The 27,478-nt window shown below is 36.4% G+C and overlaps 4 protein-coding genes and 1 long non-coding RNA gene across 7 annotated transcripts; 1 reads left to right on the top strand and 4 right to left on the bottom strand.

Annotated features, from left to right (window-relative positions):
• Window positions 1–4,020: 4,020 nt before the first annotated feature.
• LOC126585636 (GTP cyclohydrolase 1) lies at window positions 4,021–7,136 on the top strand. Its single transcript, XM_050250104.1, has 2 exons — window positions 4,021–4,790; window positions 5,707–7,136. Exons 1-2 carry the CDS (start codon window positions 4,577–4,579, stop codon window positions 6,873–6,875), a joined length of 1,383 nt encoding a protein of 460 aa, XP_050106061.1. The 5' UTR covers window positions 4,021–4,576; the 3' UTR covers window positions 6,876–7,136.
• LOC126585652 (uncharacterized) lies at window positions 6,925–7,405 on the bottom strand. Its single transcript, XR_007610613.1, has 2 exons — window positions 7,270–7,405; window positions 6,925–7,130 (listed from the first exon to the last, which is right to left on the bottom strand). It is a non-coding gene; the product is annotated as an uncharacterized LOC126585652 (long non-coding RNA).
• Window positions 7,406–8,114: 709 nt separating this feature from the next.
• Window positions 8,115–11,572, bottom strand: LOC126585631 (uncharacterized). Of its 2 annotated transcripts, none has more exons than XM_050250097.1 (9): window positions 11,404–11,572; window positions 11,241–11,307; window positions 10,759–10,971; window positions 10,269–10,450; window positions 9,997–10,171; window positions 9,693–9,904; window positions 9,450–9,575; window positions 9,271–9,365; window positions 8,115–9,162 (listed from the first exon to the last, which is right to left on the bottom strand). In XM_050250097.1, exons 1-9 carry the CDS (start codon window positions 11,420–11,422, stop codon window positions 8,284–8,286), a joined length of 1,968 nt encoding a protein of 655 aa, XP_050106054.1. In that variant the 5' UTR covers window positions 11,423–11,572; the 3' UTR covers window positions 8,115–8,283. The 2 variants fall into 2 exon arrangements, with proteins under 2 accessions (XP_050106054.1, XP_050106055.1); XM_050250098.1 differs by having other exon boundaries at window positions 9,271–9,362.
• Window positions 11,573–14,058: 2,486 nt separating this feature from the next.
• On the bottom strand, window positions 14,059–20,077 carry LOC126585637 (serine/threonine-protein kinase MHK-like). 2 transcript variants are annotated; one of them, XM_050250106.1, is made up of 18 exons: window positions 19,826–20,077; window positions 18,729–19,063; window positions 18,554–18,632; window positions 18,027–18,095; window positions 17,793–17,882; window positions 17,479–17,617; window positions 17,287–17,389; window positions 17,040–17,092; window positions 16,734–16,800; window positions 16,396–16,507; window positions 16,255–16,320; window positions 16,096–16,164; window positions 15,966–15,978; window positions 15,738–15,842; window positions 15,068–15,102; window positions 14,912–14,957; window positions 14,678–14,753; window positions 14,059–14,392 (listed from the first exon to the last, which is right to left on the bottom strand). In XM_050250106.1, the coding sequence occupies exons 2-18, from the start codon at window positions 18,734–18,736 to the stop codon at window positions 14,263–14,265; spliced, it is 1,260 nt and encodes a 419-aa protein (XP_050106063.1). In that variant the 5' UTR covers window positions 18,737–19,063; window positions 19,826–20,077; the 3' UTR covers window positions 14,059–14,262. The 2 variants fall into 2 exon arrangements, with proteins under 2 accessions (XP_050106063.1, XP_050106062.1); XM_050250105.1 differs by having other exon boundaries at window positions 15,966–16,023; window positions 19,826–20,075.
• A 1,968-nt stretch (window positions 20,078–22,045) lies between these two features.
• LOC126585630 (pentatricopeptide repeat-containing protein At3g07290, mitochondrial) lies at window positions 22,046–25,202 on the bottom strand. Its single transcript, XM_050250096.1, has one exon. It carries the CDS (start codon window positions 24,966–24,968, stop codon window positions 22,257–22,259), a length of 2,712 nt encoding a protein of 903 aa, XP_050106053.1. The 5' UTR covers window positions 24,969–25,202; the 3' UTR covers window positions 22,046–22,256.
• Window positions 25,203–27,478: the final 2,276 nt, after the last annotated feature.

The following is a 27,478-nucleotide window of genomic DNA, read 5'->3' as shown; positions in this document are numbered from 1 at the left end:
GTAATTTTCTTCGATTAAACTTGACATGGATACAATTTAAAATCAAAGAAAAAAGAATGTACCCATATAAGTTTAAAAATGGATTAGAAAAAAATTGAATAGATTTTATATAAAAAAATGGTACATTTTACATATAACAAATTGGTATATTTAAGAATGAGTACATTTTAAGATTAAAAAGTTTTACATGAATGAGTACATATAATTAGCATGGGTACATTTAGCAAAATAAAAAGTACAAATAAAAAATATATATGGGTACAACTACAAATAAACTTTAAAAAATATGGGCACAAAAAGAAATTAATATATGGGTACAAATTAATACTGAAAAAAAATTGGTACAAATTAAAAATAGGTACAAACTATAACTAAAAATATATGATAAAAAATTTAGTCATAAATATAAATATACTAATTGTAACATTTTTAACATTAAATGAATATATTTAGAAAAAAAAAATATTTTATTATTGAAATAATTAATGATGTTATTAATACCCAAAGACCTTGATCAAAAATTGAAAAGGAATAGGATTTTAATCAATGGAGTGGCAAAAGAAATGATGAGAACCTAATTTCTCCTTAAATTTATTCACATTTTACACATCATCACACTTTATGGCTTCGTCACCTTCTAGTTGTCGGCCAGCACAGCTCGATTCGAAGTCCTAAACATTCCCGGTCGGAGTGTATCAATCCATAAACCTTTATGTTCATCATTTAAAAAGAGCTATTTTTATTGTGTAAGATTATGAATTTGTTATGACTATGATTAAAAGTGTTTTATGATAACTAAAAACGTTTATATCCTCATTTGTCAGAAGAAGAAAAAAAAAACAACCTAAAAGTGATTTGTGGATAGTTAGTTTGTAGTACTGGTTTTAGGGCAGTTTATGTCAAGTATGTATTTAGTTGTTGGAAGTGCTCTAGCAAAGTGAGGTACTATTCATCCTTCATCATTTTTTATTCGTTGATCCAAATACTTGAAATAATTGAGATATAGGGATTTGCATATATAACATCCATGAATCTATGGAGGGATTTGCAAATGACAAAGGATTTAGCATGAGTTAGAAATGTAGTAAAAAGCATTTCGCGAAGGAATTTAAAATGACCATATACAAAGCATTGAAAGAGATTTACAAATGACTCATTTCAACCCCTCTTCCTAATGTTTTGTAGTGTGATTCAAATTCATCTTTTTAATGTTTTGTATTCATTTCTAACTAAATTGTTTACTTATATGTCCCTCATCTGAACTTAGTGGAGTTCACTTTACAAATGGAATAATGAACCTAAGCATTCATCCTACTTGTCAATGACCTTGTGTAAATCCTGAGGTGATAGAAAGCTCTGGGCGCCAAGGTCAAAAAGTTCATTGGACATGATAAAATATGTATCACAAGGGATATAACTCAGTTAGATGGAGCAACTTGTTTACACGTGCCAATGTTTTTCCAGAGAAGTCTTCATCATGCGTGTGTGATATATAGCCTGACCCAGATTAAGGATATAGTTCTCTTCCTAATCTAGGTTAGGGTTCTAAACCGAAAGAAGTGGATTTAAGAGGACTACAATAAATCACAATAATATTTATGTCACATATATATTTCGTATTCTTTAAAAAAATTTATTATTGGAGAAGTATTTGAACTTGAAACTTCCTCAATAGCTTAAATGTTGAAAAATCCTTGGACATTTTCTAACCATTTAGAATTAATTTTGAGTTATATGCATCTATTGCTTGGTCCGAATAATGAAAGATAAAAAAAAGTTGATCCTTCACAATAATCTTGTAGAATAAAATTTATATACAAATGACTTTTTAAAGAAAACCCTTGACAACCACTAATATCTTATCAAAAGAAGAAAAAAAATAGATTAAACTTTATATGCAAACATGCTATCCATCAAAAGAAGAAAAAAAATGATATTGCCATTGTTGAAATAATAAGGCTATTTCCTGCCAAGAGTTGCAGGCCACAGAGGGTTAAAGCGAATTAGGTTAAAAGAATCAAGCTAAGTTTGGCGTTAGGATAAGACAAGTTAAGTTTCGTCCAAAATGTAATAAAATATGAAGCAAAATATATGGCTGCATGGGTGGAGATGAAAAAAAATTTAGTTCTAAGGTAGTTTTTAAAATATTAATTTTTAGAGAGCTGGAACATAATCAAGGGCACATATAACCCTTTATGATTGGAGATGACTTAACAAAAAAACTTTCTTCTCACACATTATATTTCTTTCTCTCTCATCTCATATATATATATATATATATATATATATTATATTTTTTTTTAAGATAATGAAAACTTGAACTATTCGGTAGGTGGTGATAATTTACATATTAACTTTGAAACACGTAAAGTAATAACATTATGATACTGTATTAACGTTGGGCAAAAGAAACTTCTCGCCAAATAAAATAAAAGTAGAGATCCAAGATGTACGGTTGGTGGGAGTGATAATGTCTGCTTTGGCGTTAGTAGGTTGGTCAAATACTCCTTACCAAAGAGATGCTAAGTAGACTAATATTTTTTATTATATTTATAAATTATTTGATGTATTATAAATAAAAGGTAATTTAGTCAAAAGATCAATAAAAAATTTACTATTTAGTAATATATCAATGACATATTTTTATTCTAAACTTAATCAATGATGCATTTTTATTAATTAGATGTAGGTCAATGATAAATAATATATCTCTCTGCACCCTTCGTCGATTTCTCCTCCCCTCCTTGTCCACCTCCTCCGCAAAATCCACCCACTCCGCCGCCGTCACCCCCAAGAAACGCCTCAGCACCTCCTTGCACAACGACCTGGACGAAATCAATGCCGCCACCGCCAAAAGCTTAGACCCCAAAACGACGGGTTTGATGTTTTCTTCTTTTGGGTTTGAAATCATATTTATGTTTTGATTAATTTGATAGGTTCTATCTCCTTCTGTTCTATGATATGAAATTTATAATTTTTTTTAAAGAAGTAATTTTATGGGTCGAGAGAGACTCCATGAAATGTGGAAAAGATTATGGAAGAGGAAGAGAACAAGGAAACGAACAATGCAATTTGAATAGAAATATAAAAACATAACCAGAAAATTGACACTGCATTGCATTGTCTAAATCAAAACGGAAAAAAAAAAACAAGAACCAAGAAATCAAAATGTAAAAAAAAAAAAAAAAGAACCAGGAAACGGACACTGCATTGTAGTGTCTGAATCAAAATGTAAAAAAAAAAACAAAAAAAAGGAACAACCAGGAAACAGACACTACATTGTAGTTTCTAAATAAAAATGTAATACAAGAAAAACAGGACAGGGAAACGAACATAAATAGTTGCTCAAAGAATGAAGCATAGAAGGCGTGTGAGTGATGGAAAAAAAAATGGAACTAGGAAGTTGAAGTGGATGTCAGCAATAATGGTAGATTCTGTAATGTTTGTTTATTTTAAATGCATTTAAATGTCATAATAGATGATTGACCTATTTATAATTAACATAAATATTGTTGATCTATTGTCAATATGGTAATTTTGTTTTGATTTTATACAAAATCACCCATAAATAAAAGTAAGCACATTGATCAATATTCAAATATTTAATCATTAACGATTACTTCATGTAATTTACAAAATATAATTTACATAAATGTTCTCTAACATTATCCGTAGAGGCAATAGTAGCACCAACAGGATCCTCTCCCGATTCTTTTGATAAGGGTCATGGAGATTTGTAAATCGTGTCCGTTCATTATATATTATGTGGTCAGTTTTTATCAAGTATTGTTTGTGTTTAATTTTAAATAAAAATATTTAAAATAATTTCTGACTGCACGATATATAATGAACAAATACGATTCGAATATTTGAAATCTTCACAAAAATATCCGACGAAAATCCGGATTTGTAGTAGCATATCTCATTTCTTTTGCTTTTGGGGTTCTGAGTTGTATGAGCGTCAAATGTTGTAATCACACGCCACTCTCTGTATGGCCTATATATAAAATGAATATATAGATAAATGCATGCATTGACAGAAAAGAACAGAGCAGAGTCAGCAGACACAACGAACCGACCCAGGTCCTCCAGAGAGCCCCCAAACCCCAATCGCAGCCCCTCTATCTCCTCTCCCTCGTTAGGCAATTGGGTCGGGTCCCACAGTCTGATGAGAGATTTCCAAATCCCTCAAAGACGAAGATCCACACATTCCAACATCAAACCCAGCCCTACGTATCCTTCTCCCATCCCCTTAAGCGTTTAGCCTCCTCCCCTTATACCTCCACTCCTCTCTGTTTTTCTGCTTCTCTTTGTTTCTGAACTCAATGGTTTGAATTTTTGTTAATTCTTTCATCTGGGTGCCTCCGGATTATTGGTTTTTCTCTTTGGTCCATCTGGGTAGCTCTGGTTTTGAGTATTTTATTGATTCGTCACTGCTTTTTTAAAAGATTAGGTTTTTTTTTTCTTCTTCATCTGGGCACCTTTGATTTCGATTGATTTCGCTGTGTGTTGCGGGGATTTGGAGTCCTGATTCGGGATCTGGGTCGGTGCTGTTTTTGGAATTGGAGGTCTGTCCATGGGCGCTTTGGATGAAGGGCATTTCTGCTCGGAGCTTGAGAACGGAGTGAAGCTGGGTTGCATTGAGCTGAGTTTCGAGGAAGAACCCGAAACCATAGCTATTGAGGATGCTGTTAAAGTTCTCATGCAGGGCCTGGGGGAGGATGTTAACAGAGAAGGTTTGAAGAAGACGCCTTTTCGCGTTGCGAAAGCCCTCCGAGAAGGAACAAGGGGTAATTACTTTCTTTACTCTGTTTTGTTTGACAAGGCGATATTTTAAACTATTCTAATTTGCAGAGGGGGAGGTTTGAATTTGAATTTTCTTAACTTTGTTCACTTGTTTTATTTTGGTATTTGCACGCTAAGTTTTTTCCCCATCTTGCGTCTGCTGATTTTGTTGTGTTATGTGGGCCATTTGGCAGCATTTTCTTTAATTCTTGTAGTACCTTTGAATTGTTGAGGCTTTTGGGTAGTTTGTTTTGGTTGGTAGTATTTGGACTTAGTAGTCAACAATTGAATAGTCATTGTTTCATAATTCGGAATCTCCATGTTAGTGCCAAACTAGTTGTGTTCCTAGTATCATGGACTCCATATGGAAATTGTTAGCAATGATACAAAATGCTTCCTGCTCACAGCCGGCCTCTGCAACTTATTGACCTCAGATTTCAGGATTGCAACTGTATGCATAATTTCCCGTACACGATTTTCATTTTCTTTTGGAACTTGAAAAACTTACTTTTCTTTTGGAATGCTCACAGTGTGCAAATCCCCTTTTAATCGCCCCTTTTTCTGTAAGTAAACGCGTAAGTCTAAGTTTATTCATTATGGCTACCAAAATCATCTAGAATGGCTTCTGTTTCTAGGTTGCTAGGGGCGAGGAATTGTGCCCCAACTATTTTACGAGGCTAGGTTCTTCGTTGGCATATATGTGTGTGTGTGTGCGCGCGCGCATTATCTCCAAGTTCAGAAGTTTTTCCCAATTTCCGTTGCGGAATTGATTCTTTATGCAGCATGAAGCATGTTTCCTGATTCACTCACCTACTTTTAATATGACATGGATGATATTGGTGGTGCTAATTTCTTTTAAAATATTCGCCTAAAAGAGAAGCTATCCCAAGCACTGATTTGGAAACTTTAATTATTTTCCAGGTTACAGACAAAAGGTTAAGGACATTGTGCAAGGTGCTTTATTTCCTGAAGCTGGCCTGGACAATGCAGTTGGTCATGCTGGGGGAGCTGGTGGACTTGTAGTCGTTCGAGATCTTGACCTCTTCTCATACTGTGAATCTTGTATGCTACCCTTCCAGGTTAGATGCCATGTGGGTTATGTCCCTTCTGGTCAACTGGTTGTAGGCTTAAGCAAGCTCTCTCGAGTAGCTGATGTGTTTGCAAAACGTCTCCAAGATCCCCAGCGTCTAGCAGATGAAGTGTGTTCAGCTTTACAGCATGGAATCAAAGCAGCAGGTGTTGCAGTCGTACTCCAATGTTTGCACGTCCATTTCCCAAATCTGGAATCTGTTTTCCTTGACTCGAACCACCAAGGATGGGTAGAATTACTGGTCAGCTCAGGTTCAGGAGTCTTTGAAAATGAAAATGCCAATCTTTGGGCTGACTTTTGGAGTCTGCTGAGATTCAGAGGCATAAATGTGGAGAAAACTCGCATGAGAGACACAAGCGATCACCATTGGTGTCCATCTCGTTCTTCTGCAGGTGCAATTGCTACCTCCGAGATGGAATCTATCAATCCGGGAATGGTCACTGCAGTAGCTTCAATCCTTAGGTCGTTGGGTGAAGACCCTTTAAGGAAGGAGCTTCTGGGAACACCTGCTCGTTTTGTGAAGTGGTTGATGAGCTTCCAAAATAGTAACTTTGATATGAAGTTGAATGGCTTCGTTTCTGGTAATGGAGATAGCTTCAAGGAAAAGCATATCCATTCCGAGCTGAACTTGTCATTCTGGTCTCAGTGTGAGCATCATCTACTTCCTTTCTATGGTGTTGTGCATATAGGATATATGTGCACAGAAGGATCCAATCCCATCGGAAAATCTCTTTTACAATCGATTGTGTGTTTTTACGGTTTCAAGCTCCAAGTACAAGAAAGACTCACGCGACAGATAGCAGAGACAGTATCACCACTGTTAGGTGGAGATGTGATTGTGGTTGTGGAGGCTAGCCACACCTGTATGATCTCTAGAGGGATCGAGAAGTTCGGAAGTAGTACAGCAACAATTGCTGTACTGGGTCGATTTTCAACTGACCCCGCTGCAAGAGCCAAGTTTATGCAGAGCATTCCAAACACTGCCGTTTCAGGACGATGATCCTAGTTCATCAACATATTTTATTAAGATATCCATTTTTCTCGAGCGATTTCTTTGCAAGGCGTTCGGTTTAGCCATTGTACCCCAGCTTGACCGTGATAAGTCGAAAGATCAAGCAATCTCGGCAGTCTTGCCCATTTTTCGTGTTGTCGGAATTCATTAGATGACTCCAAAGTTTTGGTCGTTTATCTTCTACTATCTGTAGCATAAGCCCTTGCAAGATTCCAAGCCTGTCTTTGTTTCAACGATTTTATTCTCTCAGTGCTTTTTCTTTGTGCGGTAGGTCTCGGTTCGAGACTTGGGAGCAGCCTCTTCATAAATGGGGGTAAGGCTAGCCGACATTCACCTCTCCCAGACCCTGCATAAAGCGGGAGCCTTGTGCACTGGGTACGACCTTTTAGTGCTTTTTCTTTGTTCCTTTTCTGGAATACCAAGGAAGAAATACTGAAAACGAATAATGCGTTGGACAGTTTTTTCAGATCGATTCTATGTGTTCGCCAAGCAACAGGAAAACCATACTACTACTCGAGCAAATGTATTTTGAAGTATTTGAAGATCTTCGGAAAATACGCGTAAATAGAACTTTGAGTAACCCTTGTTCACTGTGTTGTACTTTTATGGGTAAACGAAAGCGAATTCTAAAAAAGTACCAATATCAACGTCGTAGGTCAAAGCTAAAACAAACAATCTCAAACTAACACAAGGGATTTACGTGGTTCGGCGTAATGCCTACGTCCACGACCAAAGCACAGCGAAGAATTTCACTAAACAAATGGAGATTACAAAAGAGTGTTTAAACTCTCACAACCCAAATCTCACAAATTACAAACCCTAAACCAAACGAGCAAAGAACCCAAAACTAACGGAGAAGATTCTCCCAAATTGCTCTCTAACTCACAAACTCACAAATTGACTCTCACCAAATTGCCACACGAAGGAGCCAAACTAAATACACTAACCCTAAGGTCCTATTTATAGTGCATAGGACTTAGGTTACAATAAGAATCCTAATAGGAAGTAAATACAAATCCTAAACAAATAGGTAATTAACAAAATCTCTCCACCAAGGAAACTAACTAAGAAGTTAAAATCCAAATCCAAATAGGACACCAAAACCAAATAGGTAACGCAAACCTAATTTTTGCATCATCCTAATTTTGAGCCGTAAAACCCAACACACTGTCGTATTCAAAACTCGAAACAGGGTTTGCACGGACCAAATGCAGAGAATGAACAACATTACCAACGAAGGCGTTCGCTTGAAGCGAAATAGATTGAACGTGCATATACCAATTACAAAACCATATAAACATCAGCACTTAACAGGCGCATGTATACATATGTCCGACCGGGAACAATGTGATTATACTATATAGAAGTGAGTTATAAGACATTGAAACAAAATAACTTAGTCATCTAACCACAAGTGTTGGATTTTACTCCATTCGATCCTGATCTTCTGATGAAGTTTCGTTTTGGTCTGATGAAGTTTCGTTTTAATCTTGCGAAGTTCTACTCTCGGCAAAGGGCCATTGTAAATATGCTTTTCCGCTGAAGGATCATGCTGAACATGCTCTTGGAGCAAAGGGGATGAAGGCGGTGAAGGGGATGAAATCGGTGAAGGGTTGTCGTGAATATGTGCTTGGGGTGAAGGACCATGGCTATGCTGGATATGTGCTTGGGGCGAAGGATCATGCTGAATATGCTCTTGGAGCAAAGCGGATGAAGGCGGTGAAGGGGGTGAAAGGGGTGAAGGGTTATCGTGAATATGTGCTTGGGGTGAAGGGCCATGGCAATGATGAATATGTGCTTGAGGCGAAGGATCATGCTGAATATACTCTTGGAGCAAAGTGGATGAAGATAGTGAAGGGGGTGAAGGATTATCGTGAATATGTGCTTGGGGTGAAGGGCCATGGCAATGCTGAATATGTGCTTGGGGTGAAGGATCATGCTGAATATGCTCTTGGAGCAAGGTGGATGAAGACGGTGAAGGGGGCAAAAGGGGTGAAAGGTTATCGTGAATATGTGCTTGGGGTGAAGAGCCATGGCAATGCTGAATATGTGCTTGAGGCGAAGGGCAGTAGCCATGCTGAGTATGCGCTTGAGGCGAAGGGCAGTAGCCATGCTGAGTATGCGCTTGAGGCGAAGGGCAGTAGCCATACTGAATATGTGCTTGAGGTGAAGGGCCGTGCTGAATATCTGGAAGATGATTCATAGACCATATGTTTGTGGCGATGCTGAGGAATATTAGCAGGAGCATACACTGTAACAGTGACAAAGTATCAACCTGCATGTAATAACCACAATCAGCAAACGAACAAGGTACTGGAAAGATACGGGGAAAATCATAACAAACAGATGACAAATTACATCAGTGTTTGCAAAAAGTACAGACCTTTCTTCTACGAGGAAGATTTTTCTCGGCATGCTCAAGCGAATAGCGTATCATGTCAACTATTGTCAACTCAGTTACCGGATCACTGCTTTCTACTAGCACAAAGAGAAACATCTAATTTTGTAAAAATTAATTAATATGAAAACCATAACGGAGAAGGGGATAACTTCAAGGGTCACCTGGGATGTCAAAAATTTGAGTTGTAGGAGGAATACCAAGCAGTTCTCCCAAATGGACACGAACACGAGCACGTTCATCAAGTGAAAGTAAATCACCATGTGTGACGACAAGAAGGGGTTTATCATCTGGAAGAAAAAATGGAGACGTAGTGACTAGACACCTTAAATTCAAGTTTCCAACACTTCCCTTGCTTCAAAATATTGAAATGAAGATTGAGTCATAAAAACTCAGCATCCAAATACCTTTAAATGCCAAGTATCGAGAGTTGAAAGCTGAGGCGATCATTTCGGTATATCGTGTCTCTGCATCTTCATCGCTTTCCATTGATTTCAGAACTGAGAGGCCATTAACAACAAATATGACAAAATTAACGTTCCTGATCTCACTGGACAGATAACCATCATCACAAGCTTTGTACATCATCGTACTCCTCAAACTCTGACTGTCTGAATCCCTGAGAGTCAATTGAGTTCAATTGAAGTGAAGGAAAGTAAACAAATTCGTAAAGCCAAAATGAGAGTGCTGTACAGACTTGGAAATTCAGACCTTATAACAAGCTCCCCGTGACGAACACCATTTTCCATCCAGTGCTTCAGTATTATCATGTTTTCGAGTGAATTATCAGACAAACTACGGGTATCATAAAGGCAAAAAGAACTCGAACATCTTGGTATCATGTATCCGTGGAGGAAAAAAGTTCCATCTCCAACAGATGAATTATCTGGCACAAATGAAACAACACAGGTGAAGCTGTGGAACATAAATAACCAAGTTCATTCACAAAAAGCGTCTTTCATGATTCAAAACTGAAGCCATACATGATACTTGGGCTCTTTCACAGGCAAACTCGTCATCTTCAAACACTTTGGATATTCTATTTACAAGGCTGCTCTTTCCAGATCCTTTTGGACCAACCAATAAAAGCGTTGTCATCTTTGGCACATCATAATTCCTCGGCTTCACAGAACCTACCCTATCAATCCACGCACCCGGGCGGTAGCTGTAAAATTCATGAAGCCAAATCACTTCAAGCAAGCATATATAACCAATCTAGCCAATGTATACAATACAAAATCCTCAACACAGAAGATATTCTGAAATGATATCAAAGAAATGCCTTAATTTTCTGAAAATTCGAATTGATCTCAACGAGTTATTATTCCACTACACTGACCACAAATGACAAAAACCTTTTCTCCCCCCGGCATTTCAAATAACTTGAATATAGCTTGGGAATTCGAGGACAAAACATTCTATGAAAGATACCGGAATAGTTCTGATATGTCAATGTGCAAACAAATATTATACCTCAAGATTTTGCTCTTGGCTTCTTCCAAATCTTTGCTTCGAATCCGCAAGTCATCATAACCCTGCAAAATTTTCCTATAAACATTTTCCCTCCTCTGATCAGCTTCAAAATCCAAAGAAGCAGAAGAATTTTGACTTCCCAATCCGCCAAAATTTCGAAAAACCGGCCCATTTTGTTGATCCAGCACAGCATCCTTGACACTCAGACCATCACTGCTCCATTGAAAACCATAAACCACTTTTAAAGTTCAACTTTCACAAACAGTACATGTATTTAATACAATCACGACGGTCCGATATAAATTAATTCGATAGTAATTGTATTAAATTCGTGTAACACGAACAAAAAATTGAAACATGGGTTCCGAGAATCACGTCCTATAGTTCAAAACCAAATTTGATCATGCGTTTTTCATCATAGTTTCTCGGGAACCAAACAGGAAGCAAGAAACCGAGAGGGACTATGGGAATACATGAGGTACCTGAGAATTTGTGATGAAAGTTGGGAGGAATCTTGGTGGAGTAAGAAGTCTTCTTCTTGCCCTGTATCTGTAATTTTACCATTACATTAAATAGTCGGTTATTAACTTCATTCACCCAAATCACATGTCGGAAAGCTAGCTTATGGATCAGCTGATAATTTACCTCTGCCATCGCCACCCATGTCAGCTCCCTGGGAGTTGCAGTCTTCAGACACAGAGAGAGAGAGACAGAGAGAGAGAGAGTAACTAAATTCGCAGAATATCTTTTAGGAAGGATTGATTAACAGTTAAGGAACCAGGTTGACGAAGACGACGCGCCAGCCACGTGAAAAGGTGAAGATGCGCAAACTGTTGCCACCTGTCGGGCATCACCCATTGATTTACATTTTCTTTTTAATTTAATCTTTTTTTTTTTAAGAAAAACTAATGAAAACTGTTTGAAAATTTTGAGTTTTAACGATAAGGATAAAATAGAGGGTAAAGTGAATAGTATCATGATTGATTTTTTAGTGTAAAAATATGATTTTTTTTCGTTAAAATGAACGATACCGGGAACTTTTCGTTAAAGTTCTTTTTTTTTTATTGATCATGTATTTAATCCATCTTATTTGGCAGATTTTACCTACATTTGTGGCTGTTTTGTAGATGCTCTACCGTTCTCTTTGAACTTTAACACTAGAAGATGATGGTTTTGTTGAGCCTGCACTGGTTTGTTCGGATGCTCTCAAACCGTTAATTCTGGGTTCCTTGATGTCTGCTTTACAATTGTTGGCTGGCCCCTCCTCTGATAAAGACTCGGCAACAGTTTGGCTTGCTTCAAATTTCCTTCCATTTTTCACGATTTGGCTAACGAGTGATCCGATAACAACCGATTCGTTCACTAATTAACTTAAAATCTGATAATTTTTCGTATCGTTTCGTGTCATGTTAACAAGTCGTCACCTTGTTATAAATTGCATTGATTTTATCTCAAACTCATGGCCAGATATTTAGTTGATTTTGACTTTAAAAGAAGAAAACAAAAAAAATTCAAACCAATGGTTAACCGTTTGGTTCAATTCGTTTGGGTTGTTTGGGCTTCCATTTGGTTTATAAAAACAGAATTTTCCTGATAATGGGCCCCTCTATTTGAAAGTGGTTGCTCGTTGTTGTGTGTATCCTGTTTATATTATCTTGTGTGTTGACAAAACCTTCCTTTTCTAATGTTCCAAACATATATTGGAAATTAAACGGATACATGATTTAATTTCTCCAATATAACAAAAAATAAAATAAATAAACATGCATCATAGATTCTTAATATAAGATAATATTTCATGTCAGATCATTATATTACACACCTTGAAAAATTTCTTAATTTTTCGAGTTTGAGTTTAGATTTTGAGTTTATATATAATTTTAATAAATACATTGTCAATACATATTATAATCATCCTAAACCATTTTCCAACTTCTCTCGAGTTTAGAGTTCAGATTTGAGGTGTTGAAATTGTTTTGATGAGATTTTTCTTTTTATATGCAAAACTTTTCAAGTGCACTAATACATTGACTTCAGCTATTAAAACCGAAAGGTTAAACGTGCACCGAAGAATTCAAGTTGATAACAACGTAATACTATGCATTGGTGCAAGGGCGGAGGCACTATAAGGCCTACCCTCACATTTTAAGGCTTTCTAAATATTTAGTATTATAATTTTTATTTTATTTTGTATTATACTTGTTTTAGTTTACTCAAAACTCTTAAATTTTATTCACAAATAATTAAACAAGAGTTCTCCTTTTATTTGAAACTCCCAACAACACTCATTCAAAAACTAAATTTAACATCTTATTTTATAAACAAATCAATAACTATTAGATTTAAAATTTAAAATCTAGTTTAGTTTTATCAAATAAAATTCTTTTATATTGCCAACCGAAGAATAATAAGCCTTGAGCTTCTCCTCTTCCCTTTCTTGAAATGTCATATATTTTGTTCTCCAAATTCTCAATCCATTCTCATTTTTTGTCCAAAAATTCCCAATATATTCTATATTAACTTGGATTGATGCTAGAGAGACTATCTACATATGTTGAGACCACGTGATGATATAGCGGTTAATAGTTGGACTACTTAGTTAAATCATTAAAGAAGAAATCTAATCATCAACAGTCACATTATGTGGTCTCCAAAGTATGGTCTAAAACATTTTTCTCTAGCATTTTTCATTGAGTTGATATTGAGGGTTAATTGTTAGTTAATTTCAACATGAAAAAAATGCATTTAGCGCCTTGTAAAATTAAATTAGCCCACAACTCCAAGCATGTATTGTACTCACTTGTAACTATTATCTATTTTTTTAACATTGATTTGAGATCATTCCTAAAATAAAATTCTGATTCCGTCACTGTATTGATATATAATACAAGCGTCGAAGGATGCCTTGATGCGTGGTGTCCGCCCATTTGCAGTGTTTACTCCAAGCCTATCCATTGCCTCGTTTTTCCCTTGCCTATCCACTCCCCGTCACCCGCCCGCTCGTTCACGCGTTGGTGAAAGAAAAACGCCACTTTGTTTAGTCAACCAAATGGCGTGTGGTTGCATCTGTTAACAGTCGGAAAAAGTAGATTTGCAACATTGTTTGAGCTTCAATTATGCACGAGTTAAGGCGTCAAGTGAGATCGCTAAGAGTTTGTCATTGAAGACAATCACAACATAATCCGATCTCAGATGCTAAATCGTCAACCGTCATATAATCCAGGGACGAAAATCAGCATAGATGATAACCGAAAAACGCATATACCCGAGTAAAAATTCAACTAAGAAGCACACGGGAAGGAGAATGCAAGTGTTTGGAAAATATATTGAAGATTGGCTTTACAATATTGAAGAATTAGAGTAAGAAAATTCTGAATACACTCTACATGTTCAGGGTACAATGACAGACTACATGACAGTGCTCGATAAAACTCTATATTATCATGTGTGATAAATTACAGCACACGTCATTCGTTCCAATAGCAGTGTATCAAATCATCTCACTTAGAGGCAATGGCTTTGTGGAAAGGGAGGAGACACGGTCAAAAATCGACCATCTAAGATGTTTGGCTGCAGGGATGGGATGGAGTAACCAGCCGATTGTGGAACTCTGACTGTCGGATGTTGAATTGAACTGCGATAAAGGGGTGGGAAATTACAGATATCATGTTAGTCAATATGTTCCTGTGAATAAAAGTCGCACTCGCACATGCAAAATCCAACCACAAGATAACTACTATATATCATGCACAGCTTCTTGGTCCGTCGAAGTACAATCATAAACCCATAGGAGAGATACGGTCACCACAGCCATAATTATTAAAGCAGAAATGAAACATAATTTTGTCCACCGTCACCACATACACTGTCTATACGATGAGCAGATTAAACATATTACTATTTAGGAACGTGAACTGACCTGAATGATAAAGAAAAGGAAGGATCTACTGGGGCACAAATTCCACCTTGATCTGGGGGCATAAGAGACCAAAAAACTGGGGAACAATTGCAACAGCACATCAGTTTCAAGAAAAGAGAAGCTAACAAGAGAAGGTAAATAGTTTTTTCTTGTCTTAATCCACATTTCTCTCCCTGATTAAGGTAGGCCTTCTAATCTGAAACGATGATATTAGAGAAAGATCCAAATAATTACCAGATCGTCCAGAACAATCTTCCAAACCCGAGCAAAATAATGCATCCTGAAAAATGAAATTAACATAATTCAAAACAACAGTAAAATATCTAGCATTTGGGTTCTAATGCTATGAGAAGCCACAAAAGTATCGGTGAAAGAAGTCCGTGCACTCACCTCTTTCATATGATGAGGTGCATCGTGGCCCACATCTGCAGGGAACAATTGCATAGTAAGATGAGTATAGCCCTCCAAAAAGATATATAAAGAATACTCTAATTATGAAATAAAGAGGAGAAGAATGGAATCATCTCCAGTCAAACACAAATGATTTTAAACTTGAAATTCCATATCATGAAATCTAAATAATGATGCATGGCAGCATGGGAGACAAAAGAATGTGCTATGTAAATGAAGCGAATCATGTGCTACCAGAAGATAATGTCCAGAGGATGAAATAAAGTAGGTTCCACCATTCTGGGTTACCCTGAACCTAACTGGATGAGAAAAGCTAAAACAGAAGCTAGCATGCAAAGCACCGTTCTGGGTTACCCTGAACCTAACCGGATGAGAAAAGCTAAAACAGAAGCTAGCATGCAAAGCACTGTTCTGGGCCACCCTGAACCTAACTGGATGAGAAAAGCTAAAACAGAAGCTAGCATGCAAAGCACCGTTCTGGGCCACCCTGAACCTAACTGGATGAGAAAAAGCTAAAACAGAAGCTAGCATGCAAAGCACACATTGCAATAAAACCAAAAACCTTTTTGGCAATAATTTGTTTTAAATTTCCTGTTTCCATCCCAATCCATGCCTTAAATACTGAGACCACAGGGACAATGATAATTACCGAAGTCTGGAACGCTAGGCTTCACAGCTAACGTCAAGCCAAGAAAGCAGTCCTCAGGTTCAGCACCAAAGTCAGATAGTTTCAACTCAAGTGTTGGGTTTGCCCCTGTGAATAAGGCAGAGAAAAAAACAGATACATTGAAAAAGATAATAAAATGAAAAATATTATTATTGGGCATGAATAAGGGAGGTAGGTACGCAAGAAAGAAAGGGGAAAGGGAAACCTTACCCATGTTACTCAGCTTCAGGTCAAGTGAATCAGGGAGTGAATGAGGAATCCAGCCCACCTATTAGTAAGTTGATCACGTTTATAACATAGAACAGCGTAGAAGAGAAGAAAACTTGAGAACACATATTACCTGGAAAAAAGGATGTTGTAATGATTCATCTGCAGTTGGCCTCCTTGATGGATCCCATGAACATAGTTGCTGCAAAGAGTCAAGAATGCAAGTTAATAAAGCATTAAACAGATATTTATAGTAATTAATGATGGGCGAAAACTGTATAAAAATTCTCACCGAGATCAAATCAATAGCTTCTGGGCTTGCATTTGGAATGATATCGGAGAGGTTTGCAGGCAAGATCTATTAAAAATATAATATGGTGAGTGAAAGCCGAGCAATATGAATTGATAGTAACAAATCTATGCAAAAGCTTACCTTCTCATAATTGATAAAGCTATACAATCGAGAGGCATTTGTCCCTTCAGGAAAGACAGTCAAGTCTGGAGTACCAAGCACACAGCAGATCTTGAAGAATTGGTCTATCTCACTGGCCATTGAAGAAACTAATTTTGTAAGATGTACAGAAGAAGTTCTTCAACATATTAGGGTTACTAAAAATGAAAAACTTAGCACACATCTATAATGCACTTATTTTTTAAGTACATCACAACAGGTAGAAATAAATGGACTTAGAGGTAACTTCTAATGAATCGTTTTTACTCACATTTTTCTCACCATGACCAAAAACAATAAATATCGAATAGAATAACCACCTTTCACCAGGGAAAATTGGGGATAAAGTGAAAAGCTCAGCTAGGATTGCACCAGCTGCCCACATGTCTGCATATGTTTTCATTTGTTAATCACCAAAGAAGCGCAAAGGAATAATCAACCTCACGCTTGATATAGAAAAATCTCATGCAGCCTAATCATTAGATACACAACACCAGAATGGCCCTCAATTAAAACTTTTTCACACAGAAATTACAGAACTTCTGGGCGAGGAGCTGTTCAATTCATCCTATTGCCAATCATACTGAACAGGAGTTCAATGAATAGGTAATAAAGACCATGCTTACCAACTGCAGGAGTGTATAATTTGGACTGCAACAAGACTTCTGGTGCTCGATACCTAGGATGCCAAACAAGCACCATAAAATTTAAGAGATTAGAGTGCATGCAAAGACATTAGCACACAATAAGATAACACAACTCGACATTAACCCACCCCCCCCCCCCACCCCCCTCTTCCCCCTCCTCCTCTCCAAAACCATGCACTCAGAAATGCAAAAAATAAAATACAATGATTGAAGATGACTAACTCACCAGCGTGTGGAAACATATTCAGTGTAAGGAGGCATCGATGATGCTTCTCGAGCCAAACCAAAATCGGCAATTTTAAGAACGTCGTTTGTCACCAACAAATTCTCTTTATGGGAAACAATCGTGTTCGATTAATTTCTTAAGAAACAAATATACAGAGATGCATGGGAACACAATATTGCCAATATGTTTTACCTGGCTTTAGATCTCGGTGAAAATATCCACTTTTATGTAGGTGACTAAGTCCATGCAGCAGTTGAGACATAAAGCTACGAATCTCATCCTCCAAAAAGGGTCTTCCTTGTTCTTTCATTATTTGGTACAAATTATAGTTCTGGAAACATGAACTTTTGAAATCAAACACAAACATCTTCCATAATGAGATTAACTTGACCAACTGGGGTTCATCAACTTTTAAATTAAGAGCATGATATCATTTTGTGTGAGATATAAGATATAAAATAAACAAAATTAATCACAGATTAATGAGAAGGTAGAAGGTCTCTCACCATGTATTCAAAAATGAGGAACACCTCATTATTTTCCCTGACAACCTCCTTTAACTTTATGATATTTGGATGATATAATTTACGAAGGACCTGGGAAAAAAGAATTTGACTTGTATCAATGGAAACAACCAGATGACATTATCTATTTCATTTAGCAATATGCAAAAGGTAAAAGCTCATATTTATGCATATGGCACAACAATATTGAACAGTTAAAGTTACCACAGGACATACCTTAATCTCTCGTAACCTCCAGTATTCCTCCCAGAAAAAGAACTTCCTCTTCATCTTCTTGACAGCAACCTGAGGTTAGAAAGGTAAGATAAAACTAGGAAGGATTTTATTTTTTTATAAATGCCTACACTGTTAGAGGTCGCACTTGGTGCGATGGCAAGTGCCTTCGCCCGTGAGCGGTAGGTCTCGGGTTCGAGACTTGGGAGCAGCCTCTCCATAAATGGGGGTAAGGCTAGCCGACATTCACCTCTCCTAAACCCTGCGTAAAGCGGGAGCCTTGTGCACTGGGTACGACCTTTTATAAATGCCTACACTGTTCTCCTAACTAATTCACTCATATAATAGAGACAACAATAAATATTAATTACGTCTTCTCCCTCAATACTTGTTTAAACCACAAGATCGATAAAATCAAAAGCATATGACCAAAGTTCACGAGGGTTAAATGCAAAAACAAATAAATTCACAGGTAAAAATCAAACAAATCTTAAAAGAAGTAATCATTTCTTTAGTAAAAAGAACCATACAATCTCATTTGTTCTCCAATCACGAGCCTTATATACACAACCACAAGTGCCATCACCAAGCTCTTCCAAAATTTTATATCTGGAAAAAGAATTCAAATAAACAAAAAGCTATAAGAATAAAAAAAATGAAAACCTTTTGATTTTAGACGATTCAATGCACTAAAAAGCAACTAACCTTTCCATTTTCAAATGTGAACAATATACAGTCAAACAATCGTTCAGTGGAATTTAAACAACCTCCAAAAAGAGGTGTCTTCACTGACAACACAGTTTTGGTCACTGGTTTGTAGGCATTGTATAGTGCTTAAGTCTAGCATCAAGCATTTGGCTTCCTTAAGTATCCACTTGTCATTGTAGGAGCGGTTCACAATCGGGAAGAAGTTTATAAACATTTTGCAACCCTCCACGTGAACTCCAGGGACCAAGCATTAAACTCAGCCGAAGAGCGTTAATCCATTTTCTTTACACCTACTAACTTACAGCCTCATGTCAAAAACTGGGGCAATTGATCTGCAGTAGATGGCAAAGAAAGAAGTTTAATTCAACTTTAACAAACCCAACCATTCAACATCAAACAAAGATCATGTCTTTTAATAGCTACGAGCCTACAAATCACTGTTTGCCTTCTTGGTCAACACAAACAAAGCACGCAGAAAGAAAAACGGAACCGAATAAAAAACTATACAATATTTTGGTTTCCCAAGTTAAACATCTTAAGTTCGTTAGAATTGCAAGATCAAAGCCTATTCCCTTCGTTATTTCAATCTTACAATGAACTCTACATCAAGTCAAAATTTTGACGCCTTCCCCATCCTATATACCTTGTTCAAAGATCAAACAACGAAATTTTCGAACATAACAAATCTACTCAATCCATATCCCCTCCCCTCCTATCAATTCAAATCCTAAACATGAAACTACATACTAAAATTAGAAAACAAATCCAAATACACTAAAAAGATTCAAACTTTACGACATCACCATATACAAAATTTAAAATATCACCATATAATTTGGTACTATTTGATTAAAACCCAACAATCAACTTCACTAATCCAACCCTTTTTAGATATATTGGTACAAAATCATCAAAGAGTAGAAACCCAGAATTCAATTTTCTTTCTTCTGCTTTTCCTGATTTTCTTAGCAACCAAACAGCCCCGAAATGAAAATCTCAAGTGTATTTCAATTTGCAAACAGCTAAAAAAAAACAATCCAAAAAGTCATAACCTTGCACAAAATAATAATAGAAAAATTGAAGGATGAACTTACAAATTTACAATTGATGCTAATAAATTGAGACAACCAGATAAACAATTAGGCGAGAAGGATAAACAGATCAACAATGCACAAACAGTTTTCCTAGGAAAATTAAGAGGGAAAATTTCATAGACAAAATTTTCGTTTGAGAGGAGAGAAAACTTGTCAAAGAGAGAAAAATTGGATTGCTGGGGAAGCCTTGTGAGGGAGAAGGATTCCGCATAAGAAGCAAAGGAAGAAGAAACCAAACAAATATTTTTATTAAAATTCGAAATATTATTAATTAATTGTTTCTAATGATTTTATCGGTTCGTTATATAATTATAATTATAATAAAAATAGAGAAGTGTTATTAGCACTCTAAAAATCTTATTTTATACTCTTTATAAATGTATTTTTTTTTCATAATATAGAAAGTTTGGAGTATAGAATGAGATTTTTTTAGTGCTAATAACAATTCTCTAAAAATAATCTCTATTAATTAATGAAACACACTTTGTCAACCAAAAGAGGGTGAAAAGATAATTTAGTCCTCTATCACACAAAAAAATGATGGGCAATAATGTAATTTTACATATTCAAATGTTACTGTTTTTTATTGAAACCTCACCTACAAGCATGGTCTAAAATATCGATGATATCGGAAATATCGGTAGTCCAAAAACATGGAAATTTCTATGGAAATATCGGAATATTATCGATATCGATAAAAATTGAATAAAAACCACGAAAATTGTAAGAAAAACTTGGAAATTTTTATTGAAACTTTGCAAGATGTTAATTTAGTTCATTATCTATTAGTTTATCACAAAAAATTGGAACGAAATGCATTGCATGATGAATTTAACTGATTTAAGTTGATTATATAGCGAGCTGGCAAACATTATGAGTGTAGAAAATATGTAGTAATTAATGAAAGAAGTTTAAACACACCATAATCATTTATATATAATGAATTAGTACAATATTTTACACTTTTATACATTGCATGGTAAAATACATAAGTAACTTAGTAGTACATAGAATTCCTATCAAGGTCTAAATATATCGGAAATATCGGTAGTCCAAAAACATGAAAATTTAAATGAAAATATCGAGATAATATCGATATTTTAGACATTGCCTACAAGTGATGTTAAAATATCTCTAATATTTAAAATCAAAAAATCAAAAATCAAATCAAATCAAAAACAAAAACTTCCGACTCTCCCCCCCCCCTCCGGTTCTCTCTCTCCCTATCTCTCTTTCTCATTTTCTAAAAAAATGGGTTCATACACACAAAGCGTGTAAGCAAATGCTAGTTATATATAAAGCCAACAGCCTAATGAACAGTATTTTTTGGTGTCACAAGCTTCACCAAAAAAATTGAACAAAAATACCCTCGAACAAAAAACTTCAAAAGCAACCCAAAATAATGCATAAAATGTGACAAGGTTTTTTCGTTATTTTAACAATATATTTTTATTTTTTATAATTTGTACCTCACAATATGCTAGTAATAATGTGATTCAATCAGTTGTTCATTAAATATTATTTTTTTTATCTTTATCCACGTTCAAAACTTCTTAAGGCACATGTAATGCACCTATAAAAAAAGGTGATAATGTAACTAAATTAGTTGTCAAATAATTAATTTTTTTTTAACAAACAATATTATCTATACTAAAAGAGATGAGTGTAGGTTTAGCCTCACAATGAGCTTGTAATAATGTGATTCAATCAGTTATTTATTAATATTATTTTCTCTATTCTTAATATAAATTTAATAGAAACTGATTTTATTATGCATATTTAGCTGCTTTAATTGGTTTATAAGGAGTTTCTTCTAGCATGATCTAAGATTATTAATTGATTTCAAATATTTGACTTTCCTTTTGTCAATTTACACATATAAATATATTTAAAACGTATAAGTTGTGCTTAACACGTCAAGCACGTTCAGTATAATTAAAAATAATACCGGAAAGAGTAATGCTTTTGGTTGTGGTGGGGAAGAATAGTGGTCCAGGTGGTCCCGCGGCTTATTCATTAGTTACGGACTTTATTGTCCCAAAATTAAAAACAAAATTGTTGGATTTAATTTTTAATTCTTAATTTATTATAAAGTAGATTACCATTTCCGAGATCTTGGGTTTGAAATTTTGAATCCATATTTTTGTAGTTTAGATGAATTTAGTGTAGATTACATATCGTTTGTCAAAAAAAAAAGGTCTTATCTAAGATGGTCAGAAATTTTACAAAGTTAGTACTGAATTTTGCTTTCCTTTTTAATAAAGAAAACAAATTTCATATATTTCTCATCCATAGCTAAAGAGCACCACTGTACAAAACAATTGAAAATCTGGTCTCTTTTCTATGGAGATTCTAACACATAACCGTTATATATCACCCTGTTAATATCTCTCATCACGTGATATAGCCAGCTCGCTTGTACCCAAGAGAGTTAGATAATTGGCCTCTCTCCGCAACCCATTTGCTCAATTAGTTTGAGAATGTGAAGGCAATCCTCAGGTTCCTCTTTCTTTACTAGGATCTCCAAATATGGCAAAACTGAGGACTTTTCCTCGATATCATTGTGTCTTAATAGTTCAGAGAAAAGTTCTTCACCTTGTTCAGCCCTTCCTTCACTGTAAAGTCCCTGAATCACCGAACAATATGATAACACGGATGGAACAAACCCTTGATTCAGAATTGTTGTCATGAAATCGAGGCAATGATCATATCGGCGCTCCTTGCAATAACTGTTGATGAGTGCACAAACAGCCTTCTGAGGAAACACGCCGCATTTTAGTACATTGTTGATGATATGATCTGCTTCTGCAACCCTTGCTTCCCTGCATAATCCCATGACAACAAAGTTGTACAAATCCATTGTAGAGCAGCCACATTTTCTGACCTTTTCTTCAAGACTGAAAGCATGTTCAATATCCATATTTCTAAAAGCATAGCTAGCAATGCAATTGTCGTCAATGTCCTTCGGAAGTAATGGTGTAGCATCTGTAGAAGTGGAAGACATATATGAACAGGCATCTTCCTTGGCCTCGTTTGACAAAACAAGACCTGCAAGAAGCGCAGAATAGATTCGAGCGTTTGGCTGAAAACCTTTTTGAACCATAACACTCAAAATCTCAAAGGCATGATCCAACCTACCAGCATTAACAAGACCTTTAACTAATACAGTATATGTAACGTGGTTTGGAGGTATACCGAAATCAGACATGCTAAAGAGAAGCTTTTCTGCTTCCTCCACTCTTCCGTTCAAGCAGAGACCATTGATCACGACTGTGTAGGTGTAGACATTTGGAGGGCGGCTAGTTCGCCTCATCAAATCCAACATTTTTAGTGCACACATAATATCACCTGTTTGGCAAAGCCCATCGACTAGTATTGTATAAGTCACAACAGATGGAACTGATCCATACTTCAGCATCTTCCCCAACATTGCCTGTGCCGCATGCACCTTATCATCTTTGCTGAGAATATCAAGAAAACAATTGAAAGTGTGTGGTGTTGTCAATTTCTTCTTCTCCACCATCTTCTCAAAAAGCATCGATGCGTTTCCAATTTCGTCATTCTTGCAATACCCGTCAATAAGAGCTGTCATGGTTACTTCATCAGGGGAAATCCCCTTCTTTACCATTAAACCTAAAATGCTGCTTGCATTCCCTGGTCTCCCTTGCTTACAGAGGCCATCAATCAAGGCGGTGAAAGAAAAACAATCTGGTTCAATACCAAATGAGCTCATTGACTTAAACGTTTCAAAAGCCAATCCAAGTTGACCTTCTTTGCAAAACCCATCGATCAAAATATTGTAGGTAACCCTATTTGGTAACAAACCATTATCAACTATTCTTTTCAAAAGAAACATGGCTTTGTAAGTTTTATAAACCTTGCATAGCCCTTCGATGAGCTCATTGTAGGTTCGAATGTTAGGCTTACATAGTCTTTTCTCCATCACACCAAGGAGCTCAAAAGCAGAAATTACGCGTCCTTCTTTGCAGTATCCATTTATCAGTGCATTGTAAGTTACTGTGCCAGGAAAAAGCTCATCTGCAAGCATCTTTCTGAACATTCCATTTGCCTCCTCAATCTTTCCTTCCCTGCATAATCTATCAATCAATACGGTATAAGTATGAACATTCGGTTTACAACCCTTTGTAACCATCTCATCAAGCAACCCTAAAGCCTTATCAGTCGACCCAATGTCACACAAGGCCTTGATGAGTACAGTAAATGTACGAGTACTCGGCTGGCAGCCCTTCTCACTCATCTCTTCTTTCAGACGAAAAGCTTCATCAAGCTTATCAATTTCACAGTAACCATGAACCAAAATCGAGTACGTCACCGAATTAGGCTCACAACCATGACTCTTAGACATTATATCGAACACCCGGGAGGCCTCCTGGAGATGACTCTCTCGACAATTACCCAACACCAAAGAAGTACAAATATGAGTGTCCAACCGAAACCCGAGTTTCAAAACCCTACACACAAACATTTCAGCAGATTGCACAAACCCATTTTTGCATAGAGCATTAATTACATTTCTGTAGTCAATAACACCAAGAAGAAACCCATCACTAAGCATCTTTTTATACACCAAAAAAGTCAAAAACCCCAAATCCAACCTAGCTAAAGACATCAAAAGGCTACTATAACAAGGATAACTCAACCAAAATCCAACCTTTCGCATATTTTCTAACGCCCCCATCAGCCTCATAATCTCAGGCTCACTATTGTTTAACTCCTTGATTAACAAAGCAATGGCTTTCTGAGCAAGCCCATATAAACTTTCACAAGAAACCAACAAATTCAACAGAGCGATTCTGCTATCCAAATCATAACAATAAGTAGAATGCTTACAAACCCACTTGAAAAAGCGAACCCCGAGTTCGGTGTCGCCGCCGTGGAGCTGTAAAACCTTGGCGGCTGCTTGTGGTGCCATGTGGGAGACCATAGACTTGAGAAGACTGCTCCTTTCCCAATTGGGTTGCTGAATCAGAGACGATACGCGAGAAGTCGTGTCATCTGAGCTTTCTGGGGCTGCTCGGCTGCCGGAAGATTGGTATGCGACGGAGGAAAGCGTCGGAGGAAGTTCGAACAAATAGGGAGCTCTCAGAAGGACGTTTCGGACATTGTTTGTGCGAACCAACATGCAGAGAGAGATAGTGAGGAGTGAGAGAGATGAGAATCAAATATTTTGCATTCTGCAAACTGAAAAGAAGGGATGTTTTGGAGGGCTGTCTTTGATTAATTTTTGAAAGAAAAGAATTTGATTTTCTTTTGTTTTTGTTTTTATTTCTGCCTTTGAAAACCCCTTAGCTTGGGGAAGAAGAACATCTTGATCCTTGGGCAATGGGCACAGTTTTCTTTCCAATGGGTTTGGTAAAATATGAGTCCTAGACTGAACTAGGGCCATGATGGTTTCCAATCATGTTATGTTATTATTAGCGATGGAAAAAAATACCGAAAATTCGAAACCAAATTGAAAAAAATCTCAAAACCAAACAAAAAAAAATCTCAAACCAAAAATTCTGAAAATTTCGGTATCCAATCCCAAACCACTCTCGAAATTTTGGTACGGGAATCGGTCTCACATTTTCATTCGTTCAGTAATCCCGAACCGAATCGAAATAAAAAATATATATTATTTAATTTTAAATATATATATTTGGAATTGTAACAGCCGTCGAATTTGGTTGAGACTTAATCTCAACCGTTGAATCTAAATAAAACCCTCACTCAGTCACTCTCACTCTTGACCTCACCTCACCTTGCTCTCTCATCCTTGCTGATTTCTCTCGATCTTTCTCTTCCTCCTTATTTGCCGTCTTCGAATCTGGCCACATCACACTAGCGACTCACCTCTCTCTCGCCTGACCTCTATTATCTCTCTCTCTCTCGACTTCTCAGCCTTCACTGAAAAACACGTTGCAGGAATGGCAGCAACTCAGGTGATAACATCCTCGATCCTCACTAAGAGTTTGACTTTGTTTGAAGGACTTAGGGTTTCGAATTGGGGGCTCAGGTTAGGAGGAGGACGTAGGTCCATCTGACTATCTCTTGTGTCTCTGTCTCTCTCTCTCTCGATCACTGATTCACCGTCGCTCTTTGATTTCAATGTAAGTTTTTAATGTAGGTTCAGATGATTTCAATTTCTATCTAGATGATTTGGATTTTGATGCAGGTTCGATTTCGGGAAATACCGAAAACATTTTGGGAATCCCAAAATTTTGGTTCGGGATCGGTTGTCGAATTCTCGTCCCAAAAAAATTTGGTTTGGGATTTGGTATGCCATTTTCGGTTCGGTATCCCATACCGAACTAGCCCTAGTTAGTATTGTCGTGTGATCAATTTTTATTCACATTACAAATAATACCATAAAGTTCTGAAATTGTATTAGTTTATATTTGACCATCCTATTTTCTATTTAGGTTAATGACGGATTTAGGATTCTCTTCCCGCTTTTTTTCTACTCTCTCTTCTTATTTAAACAATTATGATTAAGTCACGTCAACGTCTTATGTTGACTTATTTATAGTGAAAGAGACAAAGTGACAAGTGTGAGAAGATGAGAGGAAAGGGAAGGGAAATTGGATGAGAGAAAATCCTACTTCGTTGATGATCTATTAGATGTAGGACTCTTCTTTCTCGAGCTCTAACAATAAACATACAATCCTACATAAGAAATATAAAAGGCTTTTTATCCAAAATGGTCTTTGAGATTAACATAACTCCTCATTTTGGTTTTAGTCACATGACTATTTTTTGACAATAATCATACAATCCTACCTAAGAAATATAAAAGGTTTTTTATCCTAAATGGTCCCTAAAGAATTATAAAGGGTTTTTTATTCACATGACTATCTCAATTCACATATTTCAATTCAAGGCCCAAATTCAAATAAGAAAAGTAATTACTCATCTCAACATATCCATACTAGAAACTAGCCAATTATAAACATTCCCCGGGAGGGGGGCTAAAATTAAAGCTTAGGGAGAAATTGAAAAATTATAAAAGTTCAGTGAGAAATTGACAAATTATAAAAGTTTAGGAGAGTAATCGGCTAAAATTAAAGTTTAGGGAAAAGTTGACAGCTCCTTATAAGTTTGAGAGGAAATAGGCAAATACCTCAAAAATAAAAACCTCAAACTCTTCTATGTTCAGTCACCCCAACCCCGCATCCATTCGAAGCCCAAAATTTGAAGAAACGCCAACCAGCAGAACAAGTAAGGTTAATGAAAGAAAAAAGGGATGGAGGGAGACTTAGATTCTTTTAGAAGGTTGTGGGGTGGGTGGCATAAATGACAGAAAAAAGGGAATCGTGGGTACTGGAGGTTTAGATCTGAGATTAGATTTGCAAGGTAGCGATGAAGAGGGAAGTATAGAGTCTCTCTTTTAGAATCTATGTAGTCTGAGCTTTTATAATTGGTCAGTTTATAATATGAATTTGTTGAGATGAGAAATTGCTTTTCTTATTTGAACTTGGGCGTTGAATTAAAATAGGTGAACCGAGATGGTCATATAAATTAAGTCACAAGAAAGACTAATGAAATGGCATCACAACCCCAACATATTGCTGGAAAAAAAAAAAAGGCCCATGGAGAAGATTCATAGTTGTCCACATTAGGGGATAAAATTTAAACAAAAAGTGTACGAAGTGA

Source organism: Malus sylvestris, chromosome 10 (assembly GCF_916048215.2).
Source record: "Malus sylvestris chromosome 10, drMalSylv7.2, whole genome shotgun sequence".
Classification (NCBI taxonomy): domain Eukaryota; kingdom Viridiplantae; phylum Streptophyta; class Magnoliopsida; order Rosales; family Rosaceae; genus Malus; species Malus sylvestris.
Note: the sequence above shows the minus strand (reverse complement) of the source record. Positions and strands in the feature narration are given on the sequence as shown.